Raw genomic sequence first — 22632 nt, 5'->3', positions numbered from 1 at the left:
TTAACATGACACGTTACTAACTGCATTGACTGGAGGGGACACCCAATGTCGTGCAGCTGATGGATTAATATAAAAATCAATGACCTGAAGAACTTTAAACAAACAGAATCAGCCATGATTGTATTTGTTCTAAGCTTAGAAGTACATACTTAATTTATCACATTTGTAATTAAAGTTAATATTATCCAGGTGCTAAGCTATTTAATATCACTTGTTCCTCGCAGAAACCTCAAAGCTGCTTCTTTTCTGAAGCCTGTGAACTGTATTTGGTAGTGCAAAGATGGGAATTCTGTGATCCCACTTGCTTAAACTATTTAATAACCTGCCTACATTTTCCACACATCAAATAAATGAAGTGGAATACAAAATGTAACATCTGTTTCTTTCTCCGTTTAACATTAGAGGGTTAGATTCTAAACAAATACATTTAGGAAGTCTTTTTAGGAATTTGTTAGGCTGAACACAGCTAATCAAGGCAGCAAAAATCTTGTGTATTTCCAGAATGACCTCTTTGTTTGACCTGAAAATTGTGTATATTATTTTAAGTTTCTGCACATGCAAAACCTAGATGATGAAAGTCCCAGTCTTCTTTCATTTTCTCTTCTTTTTCTTTATTAGAACTTCTTAAAAAGCAAATACATGTTTGGGAAACGCAGCACATAAAAGGTTTCAGAGGAATGCTTTTAACACAAATAAATGCTCCTTGGCAGTCAACACCTCAGAAGTAAAGGTGTAAAACATCCCCAAGAGTTCACCAGAGTTACATTTGGATTAAGTATTAGTTCACCAACTTCACCTAATTTCTAGTTGATTAACCCATAATAAATTAGGTAGATTCATTAATCAGTCTATTGCTGAATACTGGACTTAATAAAGTATTAGCCAAAAGTTGCAGCGCTCAGGCTACAAACATATTTTTTTCTTTCTTCATTTTCACAACTGGCAGAAGAACAAGGCTTTAAAGACTTTAATGAATATAACTAAGAAAATATTTCATTTATTTTGTATGTATTGAATAGTTTAACAAAACGAGGGAAGATGAACATTCCTACTGACGGACACAAGGATAGCCTTCATTTCATCAGATGGAATTTCTCAAAGCAAGTATTCTTTCAAATTTTCACTTTTTTGGTTACCTTACTCCAGAATACAGAAGTACAATTACTTTTTACCCTCCAATGCATAATACGTTTTGGAATACAGTTGCATACTGATGTAGAAGATATTTCTTCTGGAGAGTTTGATGGAAAACAAATTAAATAAAAGAGCTGACAGTCTGGGGAGAAATGGTCAAATCCCAGACTGATACTGCTTCCCAGCAGACTGCAGAGCTAGACCTGGCACAAAACCTACGGCCGTTTGAACACAGCACACTGGCCAGAGTTCATTGACCCATTCTCGCAGTCCCATCAACATAACAGGACGTGGTTCCACTTGCCTGCCTAGACCACTTGGCAGGAATAAACCACTTGAAACTCTTCCTTCTTTTTAATTACTTTTGCTGCCTCTCTCCAAAGAGATTCCACAGACCAGTAACTATTCCTCCCAAAACTGCTGGTCTGCAGTCTCGCAAGAAAAAATCCTGCCACTGCCTTCCTCGTGATGTTAGGAACATCCCTCGGAGATGAGACATGCTCATGACGCTAGAGCCACACGAGCATGCCAGAGCCCCACCTGCTACCCTCTGCATATCTGGTCCCCGAAATACTCCCAGAGGCAACGCCACGTTGGAAATGTATTTTTTTCTTTTACTGTCTCCTCCGTCACAATGTCTCTATCCTCAAAAATAAATTCCCAGGATTCAGTAATGTCTCCAGCTCATGTTTTCTGAACTACATCTGTCAAGTCCCAGTCACTAACTCGAAGCATTTTTAATCATCTTTTCCATTGATTTTTTCCTCTGCTGTCAGGAAAACTACACTTCTCCTCTGCGGATCACGACGACTTCTTCAACATAATTTGAAAAGCAGTAGCAGCAAAGAAACCTACTGCAGTAGCAGCCAGCTGCTTGGATATGAGATCAGATGATATTCCAGGAGCTTAGCATTGCATGCAGGTTTTCACGTGATGGACTAGGAAGTCAGCACGTTTTTTTCCAGAATTAGTTGTCTATTATTAGCGCTGCTAACACAGATCAGCGCTTCAAAAGATGCAACAAAAGACAAACAAGGACTGAACGAATGTTTTAGACACTCAAAACAGGCAACAGGACTAAATGGTTATTGTAGAACGACACAATTGCCCATGTGCATTTAAAAAAAATCTAAGGGGTTAAAAGGGAATCGTTCTAGTTCGTTAGTTACTGTTATTCAGAAAAAAAACCCAGAAAATTTAGCACAAACACCAGAGGAAGCTTCCCGAGCATGAAATCCATGCGGTTTTGCAAACCCTCCCCCATTGTCCCTTTCTATGTCCAGTGCTTAAGTTGACAGGACACAAGACCAAACAGCACAGCTTACAACACAATTATGTACTGGTGAAGACATTATTAAATGGAACTATTTCTGCTTTCCCAAAACTTAGTCTTGAGACTGACGATTCAACAGCACCACCTAGTTACAAAACCAGGAACAGGAACCGCTGTATCTCTTGTTCTTGCAAGTGCCAGCTCAACGCGCACTCCAGTAATGAGCTTTAAAGCTACTGCATAAACAGAGCAGTATCAACTTTTCACCCTCCTTTTCTCTGAACAATTATATAAAGACAGAACTTATTCAAGCAGGCAAATTTTCACATCAGACACATTCATTAGAAATAGCCAACAGTGTTTCAATGATCAGTACACAGACACTACAAGCTGCACATTTATAATAAACGGTATATAATTCAGCAAGTTGGATAAAGCTGTAACTATTCGTAACATATTATGAACAGGAAAACTAAAGGTGTTTTCCTATTTTAAGAATTCATTTCCTTCTATAATCTCAGCCTTTGCAATATGTAAAAGGAATTTTCTTCCAGCCAAGCAGGCCTGGATCTCAGATAGTCCCAAACTTCAGATAGGAAGATACTCCCCCAGGGGTCTGATCTGCCATCCCAACTTTCTCAGTTTGCTGGGGAAGAAATGAAAAGGCTGGTCTGTGTGGCAGAATGCCACCGGGCACAAAAACATATGGGAGTATTTCTGTTTAAGAGGAGAGAATTGCTGATTTTAGCCTCCCAAAATTCCAATCCTAAAAGTTAACACTGTGTCACTTTTGCTGCAGATTGTAGAGGCGATTATAAAGTAATAGAGGTTCTAGACAAAACTGGGGTTTTAAAACAGTCTACTGTCTGCCATGGCTTTAGTCCCACAGGGACACTTTTCTTTCTGCTGTACACTTTGCTCATAACCTATCATATTATCATTACTCATTGCCAAATTACTATATTTGATAAAGCCAAACAAGGCAGTCAAGTGTTCAAGGCTTCAAAAGTCACTATTGATTTCAGACAGCTATTTGAAAGAGCTTGATGCTATGTGAAAAGCTGGACTCTTGAGGTCTGAGTTGCAGCATCTTAAAACAGTATGCCAAACTATAGATTATTGCTGAAAAAGAATATAGGTAGTAAAAACCTACAGCGCTGAATAAACATTAAAAAAAGGAGAAGATGTGATTGGAATTGAAGATTTAAGAGTTCATGAAAAGCACTCGCCTTTCCAAAACATTACGTACCTGTCTGTATTTTCGTAACAGCACTCTGCACTGCATTCCTCAGTGCCTCCTCACCAGCACATCAAACTAGATCAGTGATTTAGAATCTTTCCAAAGGGCCAATGGATCAGAAAAGTCCATCTAAATGCTCTGCCTTTTGCTGCTTCTTGTGACATGAGCTTTGCAAGGCTGAAAAAGCAAGAGCTCTCCAGTCGTAACAGGAAAACACTGAAATCAGGGGGGTTCAACCTTTTGTTTTCGGTTTGTGATCACTGTTAGACCCTTTCTAGACCTTTTATAAGCTGTCAAAACCAAAAAAAAAACCACCGTTGAAAACGCCAGCAACAACAGAAACCACTTTCCTTTTTCCCAACTACTGATTGTGGAAAAATCAAATCAAATAAAATCAAATCACTTCATAGATTCAGACCTGAATGCTGGGGTATGCGAGAATGTTACTAGGGAAACATTTGGTGTTACGAAAATACTTTAGGTGGTTAACTGCACCAGAGATCCCATTTTTTTTAAGACAATGATAATGATTGCTGGGCAACAGGATACTGCTCTTCAAATGCCCAGAGGACAGCTAAGACTGAAACAATAACGGTGCAGCTGTACAAATGTACAAGGTGCCCTACTACATCAAGGGCAAGGCTGAAATCAGCAGACTTTGTTCTGGAAAACAAAAGAATAGGATATAGAAGGCTCCCTGAAAAATTGTACTGAAATACTGAAAAAAACCCCAAACCACAAAAATTAAAGGTGAGAAAGAGAGAGCACTACACTGAGAAGGTAACAATATCTGACAGACTAATGGAGAGAAAAGGCAGCATAACACATCAAGGAGGAAAGCTTGATCATAAATGGAAAAAACACATTTAAGGCAGAGAAAGAGGTCATGATTACAATATTTAATATTCACAGTTCTTTGAAGGCCATTACCATCTTACCCTCTCTGTCGTCTTTGATGATTTCTGTGATGCCTCATAATCTTTCTTTGTTTCTAGGATTCTTTTTACAAGCCCACCTGTTGAAAAATCAGTATATTTCTCAGCACTGGTTGGCACTAAAATGTTATTTTAAACATTCAGAAAATAAAATCAAAACCAACTGCTTAATTTTTTTTTAACGTAAACAATTTTTAGAGCAACATGACAGCATTCTATTATGTATTTTAATTACTAAGATACAAGGTATTTGTTATTTGATCTATTTTCTCCAGCATCCTCTAAATGAAACTGTATCATCAGTAGCATTTACTGAATGACTCTTGGTACAGAACCAGATCCCTGAGCTGTATTAACACAAAGGCTTTTCCTTTGCACCCCTCTTTTGGAAGAATTCAAGAACTGCACATGATAGGTATGTAGATAGATACATATATTCCTTTGCTAGGAATTTTTGAAGGCAGATAAGTATATCTGCCCAAATCACATCCAGTGTAACCACAATGGAAGCCCCTGAATCAGAGATCTGAGGTCATGAGTAAGCATAAATGTTGTTAAGAACCAGTCCGTCAACTTTCCTAAAAGCTTTTCTATAACTTGCCTTGAACAGCCAATACCATCTCCTATCTCAGAACTGATAAGCTGTACCTGACACTCTAAGAAACATTAATTTACAACTTTTATGCAGAATTTTAAATCCTGCTGACATTAAAGATGTATAGAAACTCTGTACTTAACATCAGTTGCAAATCCAGCTGCCCAACTAAACAAGACTGCATTTGATAAATAATTTCTGTTTTTCTTGCAAAGGTTGCAAGCTCCTACCCTCAGGAGGTATTCTGCCGCTTTATTCAGCACCTTAAGTGTTCAGCATTTGGTTTAAACCCATGGGTTTATTCTATATATATAAAAATATATGTAAAAGCAAACATACCATGCTTTTCATCCTCAACCAGCTCTCCTTCTGGCTCCTACACAGGCAGGAAGAGAGCTTTAGTTGCAATAAGTTGGCACTGCTATAATATACAACTATTCAAAAACATTCAGCTAGAAGCTACTTAAACAAGTAAGTTACAAACAAAGTGTGGAAAAAGGTTCTAAAATTTGCAAAATTAACAGACCGTTTCCATCTCTGGCATTTCTGGCAGTGGCAGTGCTGCCTCCACCACAAACTGGTCATCATCATCAGAAATCTGCTGGTCTATGATCACATTTGAGACTGTTTTACCACTACCGCTCCTGAAAGAGACACAACAAAATGAAAACTTATTAAGATCTGTCCAAACCTATTGAGATTGATCTCGAAGAGACAGCAATTCCCTCCCTTCCTCCCTCCCTCCCATAAAATAAAGCAGCGCCAACTATGAGCACATCAAATTGTCGTTTCCATTCACAGCCCAACTCTGAAAACAGCCATCCTTCTCTACAAAAGGACGTATATTTTCCTCCTAAACACACTGCTTTAGTGATTGGCACTTATCAGAGATCACCTGTAAGCCATTTTGGCCGTAGTTTCAAATGGCTGTTTCAGCCTTTTTTGAGCATGGGATATTCACTGCATGTTTCATAGATACACTCTAGTGGTAGTTTAGATTAACGTTCTAGAGTTACCTATTTCAGAGTTCCCAAAGGAAAAAAAAAAAAAAAAAGTCGTATTTTTGAACTTCCAGATGTGACTACCAACCATAACTTTTAGATAATGCACTGGATTTGCAGAAACAATAAAACAAATAAAGCAGGCTTGAATTTTCGAGTCTGAATCAATGAGCGGTGAGGTGATCCATCCTGAAGCTGTTGAGCAGCAGGTGAGGCACAGAAGATCTGAGAATACTGTGGCACGAGTGCTAGAAACATCTGCTCTGCATCTCCCACATTCCTTACCTTTCTGGGAGTAAGACCTCTGCGCTTTCTTGACGTTTTATTCGGGGCGGTGCTGGTCTTGCACTGCTAGGACGGGGAATGTGTCTGCAATAACAAAGAGGCTTTTTCATTTATACTATAAAAGGAAGCCTCATGTGTCCTCCAAAGGAACAGACATGCACACACACGTAAGCTGAGTAAATTAGCTGATACATAAAAACACTGAAAACATCCCCAGTATACAATCCAGTATCGCAATACTTGCTATCCTAGTAGGAGTCTACAAAAATCTAGAAAATGTGTCCTAAAACAAAAAATTATGATTCCCCGTAGAACGACCTCTTGATTTGTCTCGCTAAAAAATAACCTGTATACAGCACAGTTATTTACCGTTAAGAACAAATTTATCATTAACAGTACACACTGCAATGTAAATGGAAAAAAATTCTTTTCACAAGTGATACAATTACACAAGCCTTCACTGGGCAAAGAAAAAGTAAATTGGGATTTAAAAGGCAAGTTCATCTTATCCGTAACCCCATACTTATGAAAGTCATGTATGTAATGCAATGTTCTTCTTATTAGACTTTCCACACGTCCCTCATATTTTAATAACATTACATCGAAGTACTTTATGGATTAAGAAAATAAGCCCAAAACACTTCACAAGGTTAAAGTTTTCTTTATAGAAGGACATGAAAGTGAATAAATGGAACCATACATGGGATAATATTTATTATTTGGTACCACTAGCAGAAACATACTGCTCCAAGTTTCCTTGTGTTTTCAAATGGACTGTATTACCTCCAGACACATCATAGTTTGATTCAAACAGAGTAAAGGATAGGAACAAACCTTTGGATAGGCTGAGGTGGAAGACCATTAGGTACTTCACCATTTTCAGACACTGCAGGCTTTTCAGGAGCCACGTTCTCTGCTTCTCCTTCTATTAAATGAAACAAACATACAATTTTGGCTTAGCTGGCAAGGCAAATCTGACTTTTCTTACGACAGCATTTTGAATCTTATCAGCTCTGTACTTGAATGTGTGCTCATGAAATACATCACATGACAAACTTTTAAAATTAGAAATAAAATTCTATAAGCTTATATAAAAGTTAAATATCTTGTGAACTTCCAGTTTTTAAACGTCTCAGAGCATTCACAATTCAAAAGGGACACTGAAAAAACATTTAAACTTTCTTTATTTTTTATTTGTTTCTTAATATTGTGAAATTCCCTCATCTATGAAAATTACATCATCTCACTCAATTCTTCCACAGTTGCATGGTAACATTTGCAATGTTTCAAGTTGCTCATTATACAAAACCATAAGAGGAAAAACCATATTAAAAAAAAACTATATTCTCTATGCTGGGGTTTTTTTAAACCTTTCTTTTGTTTACCTTAACTACTTATTTTCCTCTACTGGTATTCTTAGTTGACCCAGATTTGAGCAGGGGGTTGGACTGGCTGACCTCCATCTGTCCGTCCCTTTCAACATCAAGGATTCTACGATTCGAGGATGAGGGCTTCTTCTGCAATTCCACCATAGTTATGCTCTCCATAGGGTTGACCCCATTTGCAATTTAAATCGGACAGAACCATTTTAACCGCTCCTTCCCAGTTGATAGGTTTCCCACAGAGTTACTCTGACCAGTCCAGTGCAGTTAGCGGCATGAACCTACACCGGTCAAGCTGAGGTTAGACCATTCTCTATAATGGCAGAGAACAAGAACGACATCTTTGCCTTGACAATCTAACTGCGCAGGATTAATGACATCATTCACCACTTTCTGCTTTAGCATTTCTACAAATAATTTTGGTAGATAAAAAGCATTCGATGTTCTTGGACTCCAACTAGAAAGCTTGCTCAGATGAATAATCTGTTGGTAAGTATTTCTTTCATGTAATGCCATAAACAGAAAGGACTCTTCTAACTATTGTCCACTTCAGTGTCCCTCTGCTCTGAAATCAGCAACAAATGGAACCATTGAAAGAAAAAAGGCCAAGGCAGCTGGGCTTTTACCAGCCCAAATTTAGGCAAAGAAATGCAAGTATCTTTCCCAGGGTCTACTGCATTCCACTTTCCTAATGGGTTTGTGCGTATTCTCCGAACAGCCATTTCACAGGTAGGACCTTCTCGTTTAAAACTACTGAACAGTACATATACTACATTTTTATACAGTGTATTAATTCTACATATGGTCCACTGGAGAACGTAAGGAAGATATGTAAATACACTTAACACCGTAAGTGCTATGTTAAGTTTTCTCTCAGCCTTACCGGTACAGGAACAACCACCGTGCATCGAACAATCCTAGAGTCGTTGCCACACAAGCTGGAGTGGTCCCTATGTTAAGACCAAGCCAGGCCCGAGTCAGAAAGTTTTGCTCTGTTGGTGGCTGTACCATGAACTTCTTGCACTCCCCTGGGTACCTGGGTACCCAACGGATGCAATAGGGATTTCAAAATTCCCCTTCCACACAGCGAAAGGCATTTTCCCACAGGATGGAGATCACAAAAGTATGGAGAAATAAAAAACAGAGGTCTGCTCCTTAATAAAATACTTGATTTTGCGTAAAGGCTCTGCTTGGAGCCTGCACATGCAATCACAGGAGCTGAGACAGCCCACTGGTGACCGTGGGTACCCCGGGTAAGTCAGACCGGACGAAGAACTCTTTGGCAGCCTTTATGCAGACAGGCTTGGGGAGAGGCGTGAGCACATCCAGGATTTTTAATTTTTTGTGTGTTACATTCAGTCTGTTAATAGTACAGCTTCACTTCTCATACTGGAAAGCCATCGCTGACCTTCGGCACAGCAGGTTTCTGCAGGTTTGTGGGAAGCACGTACAGTCCTCCCTTGCCTCTATATACACCCAGCCCCCAGGAAACGACGTCTGCAACAACCACTTTTTTGTTTTCAAAGAAACAGCTACCATTAAGCAAGGAGGGCAGCCTGCTAAAGAAATTTAACTTTTGGAGCAGTTATTGGCCATAGTTAAGGTCTCAGCTGATTTCTTGCTCTTGCTACATCCCAACATGCATCACGCTGACATAACAGCTCACGAGATACAAAGTCAACAGTTGCAAGGAGTCCTGCAAGCATTCATTTACTCTGTGTGAAAAATGAGCACCCCTAAAATCTCACTTCCCTGGTTCATCCCAGCCCCCCAGCACCGGTGGAGGCAGAGCAGTGACGGTATCACAGCACAGTGCTGTGACACCTGCACCGAGCAAACTAAGAGATGCTTCAGGGACCTCCTGTATACCAGATTTCCAGGAGACTTCCAGATTCACTGCCTATTACTGGCCCAATTATGCAGTTATTTGAGGAAAGGTTTTGTGGATCACTTTCACCAGTGAAACTCCCCCAAAAAAGCTTGTTTTAGAATTTAACAAGGTTCAGAAAAATCTTACATAATCAACAGCTTCCGAAAAAGCCTCATGCAGGCCTACACTTTTATAAAGTGACCGTGAAATCCAACTGTTCCTCTCTTCTTGCCACAGTGGGTGCATTTCTGTGCACATATCTAAAGAAAGTGGACCTAAGTAACTTCAGGGGTGTATGAGCAAATAGCTGAGGCAGGCCAAAACACCCTTTTGCCAGAAAGCTTTAAACATATACTTCTTATTTAAGAGGCTACCATGAACTAGCCAGTGAGGATTCCTAATAGAGGACACTAAGGGAGAATTACCGATATGCTGACAAATCCTCATTTATAAAGGGGAAAAAAAAAAAAAACAAACCACAAGGGAAAGGTTCAGCGCCTCAATGCTCAGAAACAGAATATAAGACTGAAGCAGAATGTAGAAATAATACTCCAAAAGATCCAGGAAAATAGGTTTATTTCAGCCAGTAAACAATGTTTTTAAAATCCTATAAATGATTCTTCCTTTGGAAACTTTCATTTGCAGTTAAAGACACGAGAACACAGCAAGAAGGGACAGGTAATCAATCTTATGATTACTCCAAATAGCATCCAACTTAGCTATCTGCGATGACTGTTCTTATCGATTGTCGTAATTGATTTCATATTCCAACTGTCAAAGCTATTAACTGTGCAAATGACAATTTCCCACCTATAAAAACTTACAGAAAATTAAGGTTCACTAATGCACTACTATGTTACACCACCTTATTGAATAAAGCTGAAAATAAAGAACAGTGAATACAACATTTGGTTCTTATATCACCTGAAAATCCAATCCAAATCAATAATGAACCTGGGGGTACTCCTCTTACATACATTCCAATTATAAATAGAAGAATATAAAGTTATATTCCATAACAGATACATTCCAACAGACAAGACAGCTCCAAAAGATTAAAAGGAATTAACGTGGAAGTTCTCCCAGTTGTGTAAGGTCACACAAATGTCTTGGCCAACCGTCTACATTTCATTAGACTGACACAGCTATGAGGCCCTGAAGGCCACAGGTGGACTGGGAAACAGCCTTTGACCTCCCACATACATGGCATCAACTCTCCCAACTGGGTCAAGCACCTGGATCTGGAGAAAACAGAAACGCAGCTTTTTGCTTAAATCTCAGTTCTTCCTCCTACATTTTGCTTCTATGGCTCCATCCATACTGTAGCTGGATACAAATACCTCATTAACAATGCATGTCTTGGGAGCTATATACAACTTGGAAAAAAAATGGAGAAATAAGAATGCAGAGATGGAATTTTCCTCTAAAATCCTGTAAAATGCAAACACTAAGCGAGACTCCCAAATACTTGTACAAAAAGGCAACGTGCAATGATTCAGTTCTTACACAGAACAAGTCACCAAGGGATTCAGGCGCAGCAGCCCTGCATTTTCCTTGGGACACTGTAAGCACTGTCTCTTTGAAAACTTGCATAAGAGTATGGAAAGAGAAAATAAAAATAACTGGTTTATGAGGGAACGTACATTTTTCAACCCAGGACATTAATCACAAGATGTGATTAAAACACAAGGCAGCAGTTGGATTAAGTGTAAATCATCCTCCTTAAATCATTTAGCTGCATGGATTCAAGTTAGACCCCAAAGCACTCAAGTTAGACTTTCCAAGGCAGTCAAATTTTTATTCTCCCTACCTTTCTGTTTTACTGCAAGTCCTGGTTCAGCTTTCTCTTGCAGTTTAGCAGCACTGTCCTCTGAAATCCTATCTGCCATGCCCTTTGTTTCCACAGCTCCTATAACAAAACGGTTTATAGTCAAATGAAACCAAAGATACCATAAAAACTTAAAATAAAAAGCCATGCTAAATACCTGTTACACTTACTATTTCTTTAAGGGCTATCGTAGTTTAACAAACAATCTTGAGCATAAATAAATAACATTCAAAGTTCACAGAGACTTTTTACATGACCGCTGATTGAACTCTTTATGTTACTGCAAACTAATGGCAACTTCTTCAATTCAGAAACAATTTACAGATATTATTTATTAGCCTGATATTAGCTGGTGAAACAATACAATATTTACCTAATAAAGTCTTAAGTAATTGCTAAAATACACAATATTGTTTCTTTACTACTTGGAATGCATAACGCACATCGGTTTGTTTCAAAGGCTTTGGCTTTAAACACATTTCATACTAAAGCCACTAAGAAATTTCAAGCAAGAAAAGCTGATTTCTAGTAGCTGAACTCCACAACTTGATGATAATGCCATAGAAGAGCCTAGTCCACAAATGCTGTTCACTTTTGATGCTACCTAAAACAGTTTTATTTTTGCAAAAAAATGAAAGACCATTTCATCTACCGATTACCTTAAATTAATTCCCCCAGTTACAATAGGACAATGTTGACAAAAGCAAAGTAACACACAGTGGAAGAAAACTGAAATATTCAGGTATACATCTGATTTCTAAATTATCTGCCCAGGGAGAAGAGACATTCAGGGCAGAGGGACACAAAGGAGAAATGATTCAGCATCATTTGTACATCATTCCTGAAAATATGCCTGTACATTGAACACACGTGGTCAAAAAAAGGTTAAACTATTCACACAGTTTGTCAAGATATGTACAGAATGGGTAGAATATTTAGCTTTAGTCTTATCATTAAAAATATACACACACCCCTTCACTCAGAGTAATATGTTCAGTTCTCACACTCCTCAAAATGCAGCAGAAGCAGAATAAATTCAGAAATAGGCAAGATTACAGATACAGAAAGAGCACGTGTGTTTAGAACAGAGGTACCCAAAACGCTGCCCAGAAACTGAACACCGCACTTCCAAGTCTCCCTTATCTGCAAACAAGTAACTGTAATGCAAAGGTAAAGAACAGATTCACAGGGCCCCTACCTACAGCCAGGACACCTCAGGTAACGTTTCCACCAGCAGAACAAATCAGCAATCAGTTTTGATAGCACGGGAAAAGATTTACTGAATAGAGCCCTGCCTAATGCTTGTGTTGAAACATCCAACACTTCCAAAACCAGCAATGAAACTACTGCATGCAGCCTAAAGCTGAAGCTTTCAGGACATACAGATCAATAGCGGAGGATCTACTCCTCCACCCATGCCACGGGAAGCATACACAAAGATATATAGTCCATTGCAGCAGAAATACTGAGTTCTACTAGTTTAGGAGGAGATTAAGACGCAGAGAAAGGTCAGCCAGCACTTTCATTTACCTGTGCTAACTAAGGCAAGGATGAGTTGTCATTTGATAAAACTGAAACAAGCATTTAAACATTCATCACCAACCTATACAGCAGTGCTACAAGTTACCCATAAGGTCTGGTGCTCAGCAGAAAAGTCAAACCAACAGTGGAAAGTGAAGCACTTTACTCCATCATTTTCATTTAGAAACTAATTCAGCGTCTGAAAGGAAACCTATTCAGATCTCAGTTAAGAGCAACTGCAAGTTTAAAAAAAAATTAAGTTCCATTTATCAATGAACTTTTAAATTAGCAAAAATGGTCTCTATTGCATGATACAAGTTTTGCTGCAAGGCATGTTGCAACTATAAAAGCAGTCGTTGCCTAAGTAGTAATAAATGTAACATTAACTATATAAAAAAAAAACCCAAAACATTTGCTCCAATACCATTAGGAATTTGTTTGTAATAGAGGTGAGCAAATGTTGGTATAACTTGGTTTAATTACTAGGATAGCAAATATACCTGGTTTTGCTTAACTAGTCCTCCATTCACCACTTCAGTTTTATTTATTACAAGTTTAGTCATGACATTAGCCTTTGTGTGTTCTCCTGTTGTGCATTTATCTCCAGTTAATATTAGAAAATATAGAAAGCTCTGATCATTATCACCAGGAACTACCGAGACCAGTGTGCAACAGGCATCAGCATAGCTCCAGAAGGTTTTTGCTACCTTCTAGATGACTTACTGGAGCACCTCTGAGCCTTACTCACCTACTGCAGCTCTGCTGTGTTAGAACAAAAAGAGGGCTAATGCCCCAAAGTATTTATCTCTTAGGTAAACTGAAATCTGAGTGCGCTGGCCTGATGCATCATGAAAAGAGGAGTATTTTAAAATATTTGCCTTTAAGGCAAAACACAGGATAAGTCCTTAACCGTATTTCATTTATCAGAAAAACTAGATCCTGGTTTTTTAAAGAAGGGATGATCCTACAAAATGGGGCATGTCTGGTCACTATAGTTTAGTGCCAGTTCAGGCTGTAAAACAAATATTCAAATCTTGGGAAATAAAAAAGTTATAGGATCAGCTAAGGATCACTAAGTAGTAAAATAAGACTACATTTAATGGAATCCAGACGGTATTTTTCATCTACAAAATTATTAAAACCTTGCAGCACATAAGTACATGAGATGTGACATAAAATTTTCAATTTTCGAGCACTAACTTGAATTAAGCTCCTAAGTCAACAGACGTTCATATCCAAAATGCCAGATCTTTCTCAGCCTATTTAAGGTGCCTAAACATCCTTTTAATTTTTTCCCCAAGTCCTTTTGAAAACATGGCTATTGGTTGATATGAAAACACTACCCAAACTCTGATATAACTACAGTATTTTGCCTCAGAGACATGGAAACCTACTAAAACACAAACCCAAAGAAAACATGGATGCTTGCGAACACAGTTTCTTTACATAGATTAAAAATAGTGACATTGGCAGAATAAGCGTATGAGGATCTTCATGCTTCATTAGTCTAAACAGTATGTCTTTAGCCAGAATTAGCTATTTCACAGGTATCAATTCACAGGTGTTATTGAATCTTCTGAACTGAGATGTTAAACTGATGTATGTACAGTGACTTCTTCATTAGAAATAAAATATCAGCTCCTAGGGCACAAAACCATTGAAAGAAAACTTGAATCAGAGTAAATAATCAGGTCACCGAAATAGGAGTAGGAGGGAAAAGGGCACTTAAATACAGACAGAAATTGCAGTTACACTGTCGTTATATGAGCTCCAGTTAGCAGCCAGTTTTTTAACTTATCTACATGTTTCTCTAGGCTCTTCCTCTTGGCTTTCTTACACAAAGGGCTAGCAGTACTAAGTTTAGATTCCTTTCTTCCTAATGTGAAAGTATTAAGTACTTGAGATATTCTGAAGATAATCTAGTTTCCATTTAATATGCAAATACAATATTTAATACACTTACATACAAAAGCTAGTGACATAACCAATTGCAATGAAGCACCTTAACAGATAAAACAGAATTATTTACTTATTTGTAAAGCCTGGCACAACTGTCTATTACACTGAGTTAAAACTATCTCAGGACTAAAATCTTCACTTAAATCTTGCCTAAGAGACAAAGAGAAATGACTAATGCAGGTGCAAGACAGATGAGAAGGAATGTTTATTGATGATTTGTTAAATAGCTCCAGTCAACAAAGGCTCAGAAGAGGTTATCATCCAACGGCTGGTAAAATGGCCTGTAATCCATACAATTAGTTTATATCAATCCACTTCCTAATGGGCAAGCACGGATACCACAGATCTATTATCACAAGCGACAGTCTGGACAGACTTAGCACCAAAGCAAGGATGAGACGACTACAGAGCTACCTCCTCCTCTGCTGTCAAGACTAGCACCACCAGGATTCAGTCTGGAGTCCTGGTACTGCACAGCCATCAGGGGTGGTGGCCACAATGCTACCAGAGGCGACTCCTGGCCGGCACAAAGAGATGGGCCTTTTACAGATTCTCACTTCCTGCTGATAATTCCTCGATAACACATAAATATCCGGCCTTCCTTCCCCAGCATTCTCAGCAGAAATGCCACAGGGCTTGGTGCCTTACACCTGGCTGAGCTACTGGAAGATGACATGGGATAGGATTCAGTCCTGCTGATACCCAGATCACCTTCGCTGTTCCAACTCAAACCACAAGGTCCTAGCCTGACACCAGCCCAGGTGCAATACTGTTGACCACAGCTGTAATGACAGACATTGGAGAGAGTCAAAGATCTACAGACATATGCCGTTGTTTCAATACTCAGAGGAATCTTCTTTAATCATCAAATGCCAGAGGTTCTGCTCAACACCTTATCTTCACCTGTCCTCCAGCTTACACTTGCAGTACTGTAAATGTCTCAAGCTATGGAAATCACTCAGAAAGGTTCGGCTAGTCTTGAATTCACCCAACCATCTTTTCACTGAAGAAATCCCAGAAAGTTTACACAAATGTGGATGGTTCGATGTACTGTTTATCAAACAAATACCCAGGAAAATTCCTTTTTGCACTGGCCAGTACTCAGTTAATCTCAGGGAACATGCCTTTTGTTTTGTTTTGTTGGTTGGGTTTTTTTCACAAATATGATCTTGTCATTTATAAACACAAAATTTCTAAAGACCAAACACTAAGACTTCAGATCCTTGAGAAACGACTGAAAAATTCAGAAAGTAAATGAAGTTTGGATTCCCTAGCCAAATTTAGGAAAAGCACTCTTCCTAAATATTAGTAAGTGATGAAGTTACAAATTCAGGGTTCATGGTTGTATGATTTACCCCTGAAGGAAAGCACATCTTGCCTCACAAATGTCTTTCATCTTACTAAAACAACCTTGAACAACAGATCTTAAGTCTTACTAAAACAAAAATACTGCTCTGCTGTAAACATTTAACAAAACTTTACATGTGACTTTATGTAAAGGAAACGTGCAATAATTTTATCAACTCAGATATACTGTCCACTAATCCTCAGTGATAGGAAAAAAAAAAAACTCTCAAAGTTTTAGAAGCCATATTTGTCTGAACTTACTAGATTGTGAAGCAAAGAAACAATTTTGTGAAACTAATAGAAAAAGAAATAGTTGTAGACCAACTAAAAAAGCCCATTCAGAGAGAACACAATAAATATCAAGAGCAGGCTGAATTTATATCTGCAATTGTGCATGAGGAATGCGAGCAAACTAAACTGAGTACCACTTTCTATGTATCAACTCCATGCAGAAAAATTGCCTATTGGATTCATAAATGCAGACTGGGTGTATAAAACAAGCACTGAAAATAATAAACACGGATATTTAAATATTTATGCTATTCCTATTCAATAACCCTCCAGCATATTTAATAGAAATAATATCCTCCCTGTAGTTACCTTCTCCTCCAGGTCTGGCACGTTGCCTTGATCCTTTTGTTGAAGGCTGCCTTGATATTCCTGCAGGACTTTCACTCTTTAAAAAAAAAAAAAGCCCACAAATTTATATAATTGTATATTAAAAAAATACATATTTATATATAAAATTTACTTATATATGTTGCTTTTTTATCTATATGTATTATACATAAAAAAACATTCACTTACAAAACTGACTCACACATATAAGATTAAGAATATGTCAAGTCTATTTTCCTCAAACTCTGCAGGTATTTTTCCTGGATACATGCTAGCTATTTTCTTTTACATGAACCTATATGATTAGATTTCATTATTGTAAAGACAGCTTCCAAATGTGAACTAGAAGTATCTAAGGCAGAGCAATCTTGTGAAATCTGTAGAGCATCTATGATGCCACTGCTGGTCTTGGGACACAATGCTTAGCTACCAGTGAGCTACCAAAAGCAGTAAGATGCTTACAGTCACCTATGTGTTTCAGCTACATCAGATACACAGTTCCTCTTTAACCTTCTGGGAAGTCTTTTAAATTTCATTCCAAAATAGAAGCAAAGACTAAAAAACCGTGCCACTAGACTTGCATAGTCCTTTACTCAAATGGCAACTTTCCTGGACAAAGACCCTGGACAAACTAAGAAATAGGTCCTGCCAGAAAGTCCAGCAAACAAGCAATGGATGATCTGAAGGTACAACTGGTACAGGAGGGAGGGTAAGAGTTCAAAAGTGGAAAAGATCAAACTGGAGGAAAATTCAGGACACTCTGAGGACTCTGATCTTAGTCTGAAAGGGATTCAGAGAGACCAGGAAATGAAAGCAGGCAAGCACACACAAGAATTATTTTGTTTTCTCTGGATATAGCTTGCACTGCCTGCAGTCAAGAACACCTGACCGACAATACTTTCTGCAAAGGCACTATGTTGCAGAGGGTGAGAGCTGCCACTACTATAGGTAGGGTATACTACATATTTACTACTACCTGAAGCACAGCCGGGGCCCAAATGCCTCCAGAGAGGGTGCAAAGTGTAAAGAAGGACTCCTGCCAGCCCAACAAAACTCCTGGGTATGGGATCAGGGTGGGAAGGAGGCAGTCCATTCCTTACACCAATCTTGGCTCGCAGAAGGGGCGAACTTCTGCTTATGTGTAGACTGGAGGATGGAGCCAGTGATGGGATCTGGCCCACTCTGCACGCATGCAGGGCTTCCTGCTTCTTATAGGAGAGTACATCCTAATAAACCAGTAGCTTCCAACGAGCCATTCATGCTTCTAATAACTTTCCTGTCCTTTTACCTAACTTCCTGATTTCATTAGCAACATTTGCTGCTAAAGAGGAAGCAACCACCTCCGAACACAGGTTCAGATGTAGTACAGGTGATTTATAGAATACCGTTTTATGTTTCTATGCTTTCTATCCCTGTAATACATCTCTGCATCTTATACAAAATCCTGAAATATGTTTAGCACCTCACAGGATTTCCTCCTTATCTGCTTTTTTGTAGTTTGTGTGAATTAACAGTCCATGCAGTTTACATCCAAGATTTATTGCCAGCCCTGCTGATAATGTCCATATTGATAACGTAAATGAGAACTACAAATTCTTCCATTTCTATGCAAATGTTAACATTATATGTTCCAATAACCTCTAAAAGAAAATTGTCAAATTATACAAAATAAAACATTCATTTTCCATAATATCTTGCATATAGGACAATGGACTATACATGTCGTAATGGAAAATAACACTACAAGATGTTTAAAAATATAGGATACTGGTTAAGTATTTTTACTCAAACTACTTTAGGTGACCACACAAGAGAAACATCCCACCTCTACAAGCTTACAACAATGTACCCACTGGCCCTGGAGACACAGCTACATGAAGAAGGGGAATGAAGCTGACACATCAGGAATATGGTGGTAAGTTTGCTTCAAAGGCAAATGTTGCTTTTTTATATGCTATAAGGCACCACGAGCTCAATAGTTCTTGACAAACAAAGGGGAAATGCTTATTAACAACAGATAATCACAGTATGCAACTGTGATAAACTGAGAAGTTGAACTGTTTGGAGGTGCTTTATAGGGAAGTGAGCCGTCTACGCAAGAGTCAGCTCCAACAGTTAGTTAGGCCCTTTAGAAACTACATCTCCTTCACCTCCATGATTGTAATATAACATGCATGCTCAGAATTTCAGGTATTCGATCAGCCAAAAGAAAGCCCTACATCCTATGCTTTGCAAAAACCTAACCGAATAGACAGTACGCAGTCCTGCTTTGATGTAAACTAGTTTTCATTTGCACCATCTTCACTGGATTATTACAATTATTATTTGACCCACAACCAGAGCTATCAATACTTTTGTTTCACTTCTTAGAAAGGGCTGGCACATTATAAAGAAAAATAGACAGAAGTCTAAAATGCATAGCTAATATTGAAGTGGTTAATCTTAATCTCAGTTCACCTTAATTACTACCATCTTTCACAATCACAACACTATGCAAGGAGCAAAAGTAAAGCTTACATACCATCAGAGTCTGGCCCGCAGGCCACATCTGGTACACTCAAACTTCAGCAGCTCTTGGGGTGATATAATTATTAGCACAGGTGGAAAAGAAGTTGAGAATAGGTGCTGGGGCTTCTAGAGGAATGGATTCAGTCATTTATTTATGTCAGGTAGTGACTACAAACACCGCTTAACATTTTTGTAGAGCCACATGTGCACACTGGCAACAGGTGCAAAGTAAAAGCTAAAATTTAATCACTATGGTAGCACACAAAAACATAAATCCCACAATATTTATGGTTTGAGTCTTTCTAAAGGGAGATAAAATAGGTCATTCTTCTTCTTAAAAATTCATAGGCTCCAAGACTTTGAAAAGCAGTCACTGGAGCCATTAAAAAGAAATCTTACACTTCATCTTATATCATCCTGGAAAAAACATATTAAAGTGGAATCCTAGATGGATGTATGCACACTTCCCAGTTTTGAATAATTACATTTCTATTTGGAGAGGATACAGCAGCCTGTTGTAAACCATCCAATCTGCTGCTTTGTCCTCATTATTAACCTTTAAATAGGTTGACTTTTACTTTAAGACATAAGAAAACAAGGATTTCTAATATTTCAGCAGGTCAAGAGGAGGAATATGCTTTGAAAAGACAACCTGCCAAACTGCTAATTCCTCCCCCTTTCCATGCAACAACCAACCCTTATATTAATGAAAGGATGTCATGAACAGTTTCTATCAATGACTTTTATACTGCTCTCATAACTAATCCTGTACATGCTTAACATACATCTCCTCTAGCCATGGCCACTCCATGCCTCAACAGCCAAAGGCAGAAAAAACACTCCCACCCAAGCAAGGGAGGGGGACAACTCATTATATCAATAGGCCACTGGGATCTTCCCCCTCTAATTCGTCAGATCCACCAATAGTTCACTAATAATAAACAAGAATTAAGTCTGTGAACAGGAATCTAACTCAACCATCCCTCCACAATGTTTTGGATGACTTCTCTTCTAATTAGATCCACAGTGCTAGGAGGTATATTTGCACATGTAATGTAAATAGTATGTATATAAATATAAAAGTTTCACATAAATAAAACTATATATACAAATACACTTTTTAATTTTGTGCAACAGACTATTCCTCAGCAAATAAACAGCTCATTTCTAATGCTTTTACTGCAAGCTATGTATCCCTCGAAGACTTTCTTTGGTCCTTCCCTCAAACTGTCTTTATTCCCAGTATTTATTCCTAAAACAGCTATCATAATTAACAGGCACAATTTATTAGTGTGCAACAGCAACAAGGAAAGATCTCTATTTGCCAAGGTCACTTTGACTGCCGTGGTGATAAAACTTGCTAGGAAAATATAGATCAATTACCTTGTCTGCAAATGAAGGCTCACAAGGTAGTGTTCTATTGGTGTTAGCTTCTGCTAATTAAAAACTTTCAAACGCGAAAAGAACTATTAGAAAAATCCTGCTTTTTAAAACATAAGTTTTAATGATGAATTTCTATTACATGAGCCAGTTACGAATAACTGACACCAAAAAGAGAGAGTCATTCACAGCATTGGAACAAAAATATTTGAGCCATGTCCGGCAGATTTCCATGGAACTATTCTCTCTGCTGTTTCTAGGGCAGTTATGTCTTTTTTTCATTCAGTAGTTGTTTCATTATATAGTTGAGATGAGTTCCAACAGAAATAGAAGTTCATTAGATATGACTTAGAGGCTGATTCAAGTGACCAGTTCCAGAGCAATGCAGTTGTAGGGCAAAAATAAATTCATTATAGAAGTGGCCAAAAGTGACAGGATATTACAAAAAGCTTTAGCCAAGAGTTTCGGCAGCCATCTGTAAAATGGAAGAGACTTTTCCAACGTGTTTGGCCTTAGGGGTAAATGACATACCTGTTCTGCAGCCACTTTCATATAAACAGCACTATACGCTCAAAAGCTCTACAACCTCAATCACCTTTTGTCAAAAGGCAAAGTTATCTTTATTATTTAGAAGGTCAACCAGTCATGCTACGAAGCGTCCATTTTAAACAAGACTTGTACCCGAGAGGGACTGAGAACTAACATAATACAACTCAACTCGCTCTGATCACAAACAGCGTGGAGTGCAACAGCTAGCCTTGAAACAACAAGTAGTCGTCTTCTTGCCATGTGTTCACCAAATGTCTCTTCTTAATTCCTACTTACGCTTGCTTTTTTTTCGTTCCAGAAAATTACAGATGCTCATGTGATGACTATTAGATGCTAGGTAACATACAGAGTTTCTTTAGTACCAGAAAAATACATTTAAAAAAAAAAAAAGTCAACCTGTCAAAATTCAAGTAGCATTTTAAAGCTGGCCTCAGCAGCAAGAAAAATTAAGACTTGCATGAATACAGATAGAATCTTATTTAGACTCCTAATCTCATAGGAGCAAAGCCAGGAACTAAGCTTTAAGTGATAGCTTTGCTATATATGTAGAATATGAAAAAAAAAAAAAATTAATTTGTTCTCTAAAGTAAATGCAGCATAGAAGCCATTCAGCCTGAAATTCCACAGACATCTCAAATGAAATAAAAGTTCCCATTTCCCCCACTGTTTCCATGTTCTTATGCTGCCAAGCAGCGTGTCTGAAGAAAGGGCCTAATTCAAATATGGAAGAACCAAGATGAAAATCAAGTGGAAAACAAAGAGCTCATAACGCCGTGAAGCCACATAAGACTAGGCTTGGAAAGAAAGAGAAGCTGTGGCTAGGAGCATGAGGATAAAGAGAACAGGACTAGGAGCCAGGGTAAGTGGGTGAGTGAGCACGACAGGAACAAATCAGAAAAGAAGAGGAGGTTAATCCTCAGGGCAGAAAACAGTGGGTGACATATTAGGTACTGGCATATCAGCCATTGCTTGAGAGGGGCTGCTTCAAATGGTTTCACTTGCATTATATTTACAAAAAGCTAAAGACACATATTGAAGATTTATTAATTATGCAGCAGACACTACAAACTGTGATTCAATACTCTTCATGTGCATAAAGACATAAACCATTTCCCTTCTTCTTTTTAATACACTTGTTTCACTGCCACGTGACTTAAATGGAGTTACAGTAGTTCAAATCAGGGTAAATCCCTGGAAATAAAGGCAT

General features: G+C 38.3%; 1 protein-coding gene across 5 annotated transcripts in view; it reads right to left on the bottom strand.

Moving 5' to 3' along the window:
• The window catches only part of TRAF3IP1 (TRAF3 interacting protein 1), a 44338-nt gene that overhangs the window by 9650 nt on the left and 12056 nt on the right, over positions 1-22632 (bottom strand). For 3 of the 5 annotated variants that reach the window (XM_075153808.1, XM_075153810.1, XM_075153809.1), the window contains exons 7-13: positions 16971-17046; positions 11526-11624; positions 7298-7388; positions 6464-6547; positions 5704-5821; positions 5517-5553; positions 4586-4662 (exon numbers count right to left, since the gene is read on the bottom strand). In XM_075153808.1, the coding sequence (XP_075009909.1) occupies positions 4586-4662; positions 5517-5553; positions 5704-5821; positions 6464-6547; positions 7298-7388; positions 11526-11624; positions 16971-17046 (582 nt within the window). Of the gene's footprint in view, positions 1-3510; positions 3938-4577; positions 4663-5516; positions 5554-5703; positions 5822-6463; positions 6548-7297; positions 7389-11525; positions 11625-16970; positions 17047-22632 lie in introns of those variants that run through there. The other 2 variants (XM_075153812.1, XM_075153811.1) reach the window with 2 other exon arrangements.

This window comes from Calonectris borealis, chromosome 6 (genome assembly GCF_964195595.1).
Source record: "Calonectris borealis chromosome 6, bCalBor7.hap1.2, whole genome shotgun sequence".
NCBI classification, from domain to species: domain Eukaryota; kingdom Metazoa; phylum Chordata; class Aves; order Procellariiformes; family Procellariidae; genus Calonectris; species Calonectris borealis.
The sequence above is the reverse complement of the archived record's forward strand: the minus strand, read 5'-3'. Positions and strand labels throughout refer to the sequence as shown.